Here is a 10,183-nt window from a genome sequence, read left to right as displayed (position 1 = left end):
AGAAAAAAGATTTTTAAAAAAGTTCTGACTGATTAATTTAATTGTTACTTTACAAAAGAAGTTGCAATGAACAGTTACTCTTTTTGTTAATGCAAAGAATTGTAATGAATGTGGAGAGATTTGTACTTACCAACTATTGCTTTATCTAAATATGCATATAGATACTTGCAGAGAGTTCTACATGTATGATAAATATTTCAAGATTTGTAGACAGGTCTTTACCTTAAGTAATTGGCAATATATATATATATATATATATATATATATATATATATATATGTGTGTGTGTGTGTGTGTGTGTGTGTGTGTGTGTGTGTGTGTAAATTAATATAAATTCGGAAACTCATAAACATTTCACCCTCTTTTAAATTCTAGGAAACATCCTTGTGATCATTTTAAAAAGCTTTATAAGGATAAAATGGAAGAAGTTCTTAATCCATGCTCTGAATTTTTCCACCTAACTTTTCATATTCAAGAAAAGCATTACAAATGTAAGGAATGTGTAACAGCTTTGAATAAAACTCCAAGTATTACTGAACACCAGAGAATTTATACTGGAGACATGGCATACAAATGTAAAGAATGTGGCCAAGCTTTTACTTTTAGGGAAGACCTTATTGTGAACCAGAGTATTCACACTGAAGAGAAACCTTACAAATGCAAAGAATGTGGCAAAGCTTTTAATGAAATATCACGCCTTACTCAACACCAGAGAATTCATATTGGAGAGAAGCCATATAAATGTAAAGAATGTTCCAAAGGTTTTACGGCTAGGCAAAGTCTTGTGGTGCACCAGAGAATTCATACTGGAGAAAAACCATACAAATGTGAAGAATGTGGCAAAGCTTTTAATGTAAGTTCAAAACTTATTATTCACCAGAGAATTCATACTGGAGAGAAGCCATACAAATGTAAAGAATGTGTCAAAGCTTTTACTCGTAGAGAAAGCTTGATTGTGCACCAGAGAATTCACACTGGAGAGAAGCCATACAAATGTAAAGAATGTGGCAAAACTTTTAACAGAACCTCAAAACTTACTGATCACCAGAAAATTCATATTGGAGAGAAGCCACACAAATGTAATGAATGTGGTAAAGCTTTTACTTTTAGGCAAAACCTTATTGTGCACCACAAAATTCACACTGGAGAGAAGCCATACAAATGTGAAGAATGTGGCAAAGCTTTTAATGTAAATTCAAAACTTATTATACACCAGAGAATTCATACTGGAGAGAAGCCATACAAATGTAAAGAATGTGGCAAAGCTTTTACTGTTAGTCAACACCTTGTTGTGCACCAGAGAATTCACACTGGAGAGAAACCTTACAAATGCAATGAATGTGGTAAATCTTTTAATGTAAGGTCAAAACTTAACATTCACCAGAGAATTCATACTGGAGAGAAGCCATACAAGTGTGAAGAATGTAGCAAAGCTTTTACTGTGAGTCAGCACCTTGTTGTGCACCAGAGAATTCACACTGGAGAGAAACCTTACCTCTGTCAAGAATGTGGCAAAGCTTTTAATGTAAGTTCAAAACTTATGATTCACCAGAGAATTCATACTGGAGAGAAGCCACACAATTGTAAATAATGTGGCAAAGCTTTCGCCTTTAGGTGAAGCCTTATTGGGCACCGGAGAATTCACATTCTTGAGCAACCATAAAAATTAAAGAATGTTGCAAAACTTAATAGAAGCTAAAAAACTTATTATTCATCAGAGGATTCATAGTGGAGAAGAGTCATACAAATGTAAAGAATGTGGCAAAGCTTTTAATAAAAGTTCAACCCTTTTTGTTCACCATAGAATTTATACAGAAGTGAACCCATATAAATGTAGTGAATATGGCAAAGCTTTTATTGTCAGCAACACCTTATTGTGCACTAGAGAATTCACAGTGAAGAGAAACCATACAAATATAAAGAATGTGGCAAAGCTTTTAAAGAAAGCTCAACTCTTACTATTCACCAGAGAATTAATACTGGAGAGAATGTGGCAAAGCTTTCACTTTTAGGCAAAGCCTTATTATGAACCAGAAAATTCACACTGGGGAGAAACCATACAAATATAAAGAATATTTGCAAACCTAAAGAATGTAAGAATTATTTATTCATTTTTATCTCCAGAAAATTCATACTGGAAAAAAAAAACTTTAGATTGCAATCTTTTGGTTTCAATCAAACGTCAACCTTTTAAATACATCAAGAAGATTATAGTAGCAATTAAATCCTACAAATGTGAATAATTGACAATGATTTTAATAAAAGCCCACATGTTACAAATCTCCACAGATTTAGAATTGAAGAGAAGTCCTACTTTTGCCAACAATATGTCAGAGCTTTATTAAAAAACTGTATTCAATCCTAATGCATATACTATCTGTAGAAAACCCTGTAACATGCATGTCATACATATCAGAAAAATGTTTAGTATTGAGAAAAATGTTAACATATGAGAAGTGCCGCAGTCTGGCTGGGCACAATCAGAAGCCACTTGTCAAAAGAAACTAACTTTATTTTTAGAACCAAACACGCCAAACAAAACAGCCTCTCAGGAAAAATCCTCAGAGCCTCAACTGCCACCACCGGCTTTCCACAAGCCTCTCTCTCCCACACAAGCTTCTTTCCACCTCCCACAATCCTCCTGCTCTTGAGGCCGATTGGCTGGGTCACGTGGGCAGAGCCAAAAAGTCCCCCAATGAGCAGCTCCGTGGTCTGAAAGGGCAGGGAAACAGTCCAATGAGCATCACCGCAGAGGAGCCAATCAGCTAGATGTTGCTGGGGCCGAGGAGCCAATCAGCTAGATGTTGCTGGGGCCGCTGTGAGCCAATCATCAGCCGGCAGCTGGATTGCTGGCAGCTGGAAGTTTGCTGGGGCCCCTTCGGCTGTGGCTCTCAACATCTCCCCCTCTCTGTTTAAACAACAAGCATGTGGCTTAGGGACCGTGTCTGTTAGGCAGTCCAATTCAACATATGGTCCTTACCCGTCATCGGATGAACTGACCTCTAGGCGTCAGCCTCCTGTCTTAGGTTGGTACCACTGCAATTGGATCATACCCGTCACTGACTACCGGTCCAGCATACAGCTATACTTGTGGATAGGCCTTTGCACCAGTGGGGGGGTGAGGTTCTTTGCCTCACCTCTGTTGGCCCCCAAATTTTAGACCATCACTAGTAGAGGAGGATGCAAAATGCCATGACATTAAGCCAATTGAGGGCTCCTTTGAAAAATTGTACCACCGGTGACATCATCAGCAAAAATACCCCAACACTACCACAAGTCGCTGCACCAACAGATAGTTCACAATGCATACAGGTGAGCTCACAATGTGTCCAGGCAAGTTCTGCAAGCAGTTCAGTGATGGCTATTGTAGAAGCTGTAGATTGGTTTTATCTTTGACTTCACTAGCACTGGGATGAAGATAGGAATTCTGGCAATAATGGCTAAAGAAAAAATTATGTAACATTACAGAAGGCACTAAAAGAAAACAATTTTCTTAACAATTTACATTGTCTTCACCGGCACTGGGATGAAGATAGGAATTCTGGCAATAATGGCTAAAGAAAAAATTATGTAACATTACAGAAGGCACTAAAAGAAAACAATTTTCTTAACAATTTACATTATCTTTAAGAGAATTATTAAATATAATGAAAAGGAAAGGTGAAAGTAAACAAACAGATCTGTTAACCTTCTTTTTTGTTTACATATTAAAACAATCCTCAACAGTTGTTTACCCAATTTAAATTAAACCATATAAATCACGTGAAAAAAAAATATTTGGATCCATTTTATCATGAGTGCTCATCATATATGATATATGGACATACGTACATTCAAACATATAACACAAAACACAAGTGTGCACACATAATAGAATACATACAACACATAACATTATAGTAAAGGCCTTATAACTTTTTACAGGTGAAATCTCCATTGCAATGTTTAAAAACTCTATAGTCAAAAAATAGAACTGATCAGCAAAACATTAACCTAGGTCTGTATGAGCTCAAAAAACAAAATAGAACTTCATGATATGGCAAAGGGCAATAATAAAATAGATATTGAAAAAAGCATCCTGGTTCTGTTGCAGATGTAAGAATAGCCAAACTGAAGTTTTGGATATCAGTTGTTATGGATTTGAGACAAATCATCTTCTTTTTGGTCTGTAGAAATCGCTTTAGTTAATCTTTCTGGAATCCAAATCGGCTGCTGTTCTCCCTGTGGAAACACATAAACAGACCCCCGACTCCAGACAATCACTGGGTCAGGACCTTGGTTAATCTCTCTGGAATCCAAATCGGCTGCTGTTCTCCCTGTGGAAACACACAAACAGACCCCCGACTCCAGACAATTACTGGGTCAGGACCTTTCCATTGTCCTGTTAGAATATCCTTCCAAAGTACCTTGGGCTTATGCACATTTTTTGGACACATATGCCTTTCCACAGCACTAAGTCCTGATGAATCCAAATTTAAAAAGTTTAGAGTAAAAAGGGTTATTTTAAGTTTATCTTTGGGGAATATATACCCCTTCCCAATTCCTTCTTTTTGCTTTAATAAGTACATTTTAATAGTTTGATGAGCTCTTTCAACTATGCCTTGTCCCTGTGGATTGTATGGGATTCCTGTTATATGAGTAATGCCAAATGTTGAGCAAAATTGTTTAAAAGAGGTAGAAGTATAACCAGGGGCATTATCTGTTTTTAACTGTTTTGGAACACCCACAGTGGCAAAATTTTGTAAGCAATGAGCTATAACATCTTTAGTTTTTTCTCCGGCATGAAGGGAGCCCATCAAAAATCCAGAAGAAGTATCAACTGTAACATGCAAATATTTTAATTTTCCAAATTCTGGCAAGTGTGTGACATCCATCTGCCAAATATGGTTAGGTATCAATCCTCTAGGATTGACTCCAAGATTAACTTGTGGTAAAAAGGTCACACAATTTTGACATTGTTTTATTATTTGTCTAGCTTGTTCCTTAGTTATTTTAAAACGCTTTTGTAAAGTATTAGCATTGACATGGAACTTTTTATGAAAATTTATAGCTTCTTCTAGTGTAGACAAAATATGTATGTCATGTGTAGTTTTATCTGCTAAATCATTGCCCAAACTAAGGGCTCCAGGCAATCCTGTATGTGCCCTGATATGTCCTATAAAGAATGGATCTTTTCTGTCCCAGATTAGACTTTGTATAGTGGAAAGCAAAGAGAAAACAGTAGAAGAAGGGGAAATCCTACCAGCATCTTCAAGAGATACTATAGCATTAACTACATACTGACTATCAGAAAATAAATTAAATACGGAATCTTTAAACATCACAAAAGCTTGTAAAACTGCATTAAGCTCTACCTTTTGAGCTGATTGTTTGGGTACTAAAAATGTAAAAGTTTGATCAGGGGTAACTACTGCTGCTGTACCATTATTTGTCCCATCAGTGAATATATTTGGAGCATTCATGATAGGTGTTTTTCTTGTCATTTTTGGAAAAATTACAGGATGCAATGACCAAAAAGACAATAAAGGATTAGATGGTAAGTGGTTATCAAATGAAACATTAGATTTGCACATGATTATTGCCCAAGTATTTAACTCATTAGCTAACTCATCAATTTGATTCATAGTATATGGAGTAATAATTTTATTGGGAGAAATTCCAAACACTCCCTTTGCTGCTTTTATTCCTTTGAGTATTAATTGTCCTACAGCCTCAGGATACCTAGTAAGAATAGTGTTAGGAGAATAAGATAAATGTATCCATAATAATGGACCTTCTTGCCAAAATACTCCTGTAGGAATATTTTTTGTTGGTAGTACAATAAATGATAAAGGCAAACTTATATCAATTCTATCCAAATGCATATTTTCCATATATGTTTCAATGATTTTTAATGCCTTTCTTGCTTCAGGCGTTAACATTCGGGGTGAATTTGGATCTGATGGACCTTTTAGGATATCAAATAAAGGTCCCAACTCTCCTGTTGGTATACCTAAATAAGGCCTTATCCAATTTATGTCTCCTAATAACTTTTGAAAGTCATTAAGTGATTTGAGTTGATCTACTCGTATTTGAATTTTTGGTGGACGGACCATGGTTGAGGATAATAGAACTCCTAAATAATTAATTGGAAAATTTAATTGTACTTTATCTATTGCTATCTCTAGATTATAATTTTTTAATAAGTTTGTAAGTGTGGCATAACATTCTAGCAATGTGTTTTTATCTTTGTGTGCTAATAATACATCATCCATATAGTGAAATATTTGTAGTTCAGGATTTTGATTTCTAAGTGGCTGGATTGCTTTGTTAACATAAATTTGACACATAGTTGGGCTGTTAGCCATCCCTTGAGGGAGTACTTTCCATTCATATCTCTGATCAGGACCTTCATGATTCAGTGCAGGGATAGTAAATGCAAAACGTGGACTATCCTCAGGATGAATTGGAATTGAAAAAAAACAATCTTTAATATCTATAACTAAAACATACCAGGTTTTGGCAAAGCAGACAATTGAGGAATCCCTGATTGAGCAGGTCCCATAATAACCATCTCATTATTAATGGCTCTTAAATCTTGCAATAATCTCCATTTACCAGATTTCTTTTTGATGACAAAAATGGGAGTATTATGGGGAGATACAGAAGGTTGTATATGTCCTTCTGCTAATTGTTGTTTGACCAGGTCATGGGCTGCTTGTATCTTTTCTTTAGTCAGGGGCCACTGAGGAACCCATACTGGTCTTTCTGATTTCCAAGTAATTTTTATTGTCTCAGTGGCCCTTTCTGAAAATCCAACCCATGTCTTTCTGTTCCTTGATCTATTTGTATTGGTGCTGCTATACCTTGTTCTTGTTTTTCTAATCTTTTTCCTTTCCTATAACCTTGTCTAGTCGTAATAGTGGGTGCATTTTGGTTGATGTTATTTGTTAATGTCAAACCTAATTGATCTAGGACATCTCGTCCCCATAAATTTACGGGAAGATGATCCAATACATATGGCTGTATAGTTCCTTCACATCCTTCAGGATCCTTCCAATCTAATACCATTGCACTTCTATGGGGATTAGTTGCCACTCCTAGGCCTCGAAGCGTTTGAGTGGCTTGTTGTAATGGCCAATGTTTTGGCCATTCTTGACGAGAGATGATGCTAAGGTCTGCACCTGTATCAAGTAGCCCATTAAATTCATGTTCTTGAATATTTAGTTTTAGCATGGGGCGAGAATCTAAATTTAAAGAAAGCATAGCCCAATCTATACCTGTGGAGCCTAATCCCTTGGAACCTCTTTCTACAGTACGACTGGAAAATTTATCATGTAGGCTGGGTATTATTAGTAACTGTGCTATTCTATCTCCTGGTGAAATTACTGATATACCCTTTGGAGAACTGGCTATAATTTTTATTTCACCTTCATAATCGGGATCAATTACCCCAGGACTTATCATAAGTCCTTTTAGAGTAGAAGAGCTGCGTCCCAATAATAAGCCTACTGTTCCTTTGGGAAGAGGTCCTTTCACCCCTGTGGGAATGATTTGAACTCCCATCTCTGGAGTTAGTACTGCTCTGGCAGAGGCGCAGATGTCCAACCCTGCACTCCCTCTGGTTTGTCTGATGAGGGATCTGATGGACAATGTGTCCTGGGCACTACCCTGATGGGGTTGCTGGGTTCCTCCAGTGCTCCGTATATTTGTGGTTTTGGGCCCCGGAGCATTGGGCCCTCCTGTCCGTTTTTTGGCAATGGAGCCCGATGCCTTTCTCCACGATATCGTGGATAAACACCTGGTCCTTGTTCGTTTTTTGATAGTGGAGTACCCTCTATGGTGGTTTGAGAACGGCATTCATTAGCCCAATGTCTCCCTCTACGGCATCGTGGGCAAATACCTGGTATTCTACTCCTTTGATACCTAGTTTTGTTAAACCCTCCTCCAATGGGGCAATTCCTTTTAAAATGTCCTGTTTGTTCACAATTGTAGCATGTTCTTGGCCTGGCATCTAAAGCCTGTTTTACTGCAGCTGCCACAATTTGCCCTTGTTCATTAATGTCTCTGGCATCCAAAGCCTGTTTTACTGCAGCTGCCACGACTTGCTCTTGTTCATTAATGTCTCTACATAATTTAATATATGTGTTTAAATCTTCATGTTTCCATGGTCTAATGATATCTCTGCACCAACGATTCGCTTGCTCATAAGCCAGGTGTTTTAGTAATGGCATTGCTTGTTCTGTATTCCCAAAAACTCTGGTAGCTGTTTGAATAAGCCTATCTACAAATTCAGCATAAGGTTCATTAGCTCCTTGTATTACCTTAGATAATTGACCTTGTAAACCTCCATGTCCTTGTAAAGTCTTCCATGCCTTAATTGCATCTGCAGCAATTTGTGCGTATACGCCAGGATCATATGCAATTTGTTGCTGCTGATCCTCATAAGGTCCCTTTCCTAACAACATATCTAGATTTCTCTGAGGATAACCAGCTGCTGCATTTCGCCTAGCCGTCTCCTTGCAAAATTCCTCATTGGCAACCTTCCATAACAGGTATTGTCCTCCATTTAGCACAGCTTTACACATATTAGCCCAATCTGCTGGCGTCATGTTCAAGTTGTTAATGGATTCGACCATGCTTACAGTGAAGGGTGCTTGAGGACCATAGGTTGTTACAGCCTCTTTTAGCTGCTTCACTGTTTTGAAATTTAAAACTTGGTAAAATCGCTGCCCTCCTGCCTCAAATACAGGGCATGTTAATATTTGAGATCTTGTCTCAGGATCCCAACTATCAACTGCGGGGGTTGGGGACCTCCCAGCATATGGAGGTGGCCTTGTTAGTTGGACACTTACGTCCTCTGGTGATAGAAAGGTGTTAGTAGCAGTCTCCTGTTGTAACTTTCCCCCTGATGGCTTTTTCTGTTTTACACTTTCTTTCTCTGTCTGACTAGCTTGAGAGGCCTTCTCTTTGAATCTTTTCCTCTGTCTGACTAACTTGAGAGACCTTCTCTTTTACTTGAATCAATATGTCTTCTCCTTCCTCTACCATTGTCTGAACTGAAGGCTTTGGACTAAGCAAACAAGATATGAACGTCCACAATGGCAATGTGCCAACTGGCAGAGTCCCTGGGCTTTTCTTTTCTATTCTTTTTAAATCTTCACCATGATGGTTCCATTGTGATATATTTAACAACTCCTCCTTAAAAAGCCATGGGCTACATTTTTGTATTGTATCAACGTATGCCCTGACTGCTATTGATTTTACTGGGATGCCTCCTTCCTCTAACAATTTACTTAACACTCTTTCAGTTTGTTTTTTACTAATTTCTGATCCCGTATTTCTACTATAATACAACCCAACAAGATGACGCCTAACAAAACTGAAACAGAGTGAAACAAAATTGAAACAACACAAAATCATTATAATAGCCTCCTGAAATGTCCATCCGTCCTTTCTCCCTATCTGTTCCTCAGATGTGAGCGGTTTCTCTTCCATCTTACACATCTCCAGGGACAGGCAACTTAAAACAAAAGTGAAACAAAATAACAAAAGAAGAATCTTAAAATGGCTACCCATCCTCTTGCCCTGCCCTCAGGGGCGAGCAGTTCACTTACCCTCAGTCGCTCCCCGTGCGAGCCACCAAATGCCGCAGTCTGGCTGGGCACAATCAGAAGCCACTTGTCAAAAGAAACTAACTTTATTTTTAGAACCAAACACGCCAAACAAAACAGCCTCTCAGGAAAAATCCTCAGAGCCTCAACTGCCACCACCGGCTTTCCACAAGCCTCTCTCTCCCACACAAGCTTCTTTCCTCCTCCCACAATCCTCCTGCTCTTGAGGCCGATTGGCTGGGTCACGTGGGCAGAGCCAAAAAGTCCCCCAATGAGCAGCTCCGTGGTCTGAAAGGGCAGGGAAACAGTCCAATGAGCATCACCGCAGAGGAGCCAATCAGCTAGATGTTGCTGGGGCCGAGGAGCCAATCAGCTAGATGTTGCTGGGGCCGCTGTGAGCCAATCATCAGCCAGCAGCTGGATTGCTGGCAGCTGGAAGTTTGCTGGGGCCCCTTCGGCTGTGGCTCTCAACAGAGAAGTACAGCAACATCATTGTTGTCCATATATTTTTGAATGTGAGAATCATCAGAGAGAATTTCTGTATACATAGGGAAAATGACCTTCTTTTAAGAGTTACTTAAAATTTACTT

At 38.4% G+C, this 10,183-nt stretch overlaps 1 protein-coding gene across 1 annotated transcript; it reads left to right on the top strand.

Annotated features, from left to right (window-relative positions):
- The first annotated feature begins 419 nt into the window (after positions 1 to 419).
- On the top strand, positions 420 to 1,885 carry LOC139702150 (zinc finger protein 724-like). Its single transcript, XM_071602472.1, has 2 exons — positions 420 to 1,525; positions 1,865 to 1,885. Exons 1-2 carry the CDS (start codon positions 563 to 565, stop codon positions 1,883 to 1,885), a joined length of 984 nt encoding a protein of 327 aa, XP_071458573.1. The 5' UTR covers positions 420 to 562.
- The last annotated feature ends 8,298 nt before the right edge of the window (positions 1,886 to 10,183 follow it).

Source organism: Marmota flaviventris, chromosome 16, assembly GCF_047511675.1.
Source record: "Marmota flaviventris isolate mMarFla1 chromosome 16, mMarFla1.hap1, whole genome shotgun sequence".
Lineage (NCBI taxonomy): Eukaryota > Metazoa > Chordata > Mammalia > Rodentia > Sciuridae > Marmota > Marmota flaviventris.
The sequence above is the reverse complement of the archived record's forward strand: the minus strand, read 5'-3'. Positions and strand labels throughout refer to the sequence as shown.

What these genes read in the sequence shown, in the direction of transcription:
- LOC139702150 (XM_071602472.1), top strand. Translation starts at nt 563, where the DNA reads ATGGCATACAAATGTAAAGAATGTGGCCAAGCTTTTACTTTTAGGGAA. An exon ending in AATGTGGCAAAGCTTTTAAT is followed by an intron (nt 1,526 to 1,864) that starts GTAAGTTCAAAA and finishes TTTTATTGTCAG; the next exon opens with CAACACCTTATTGTGCACTA.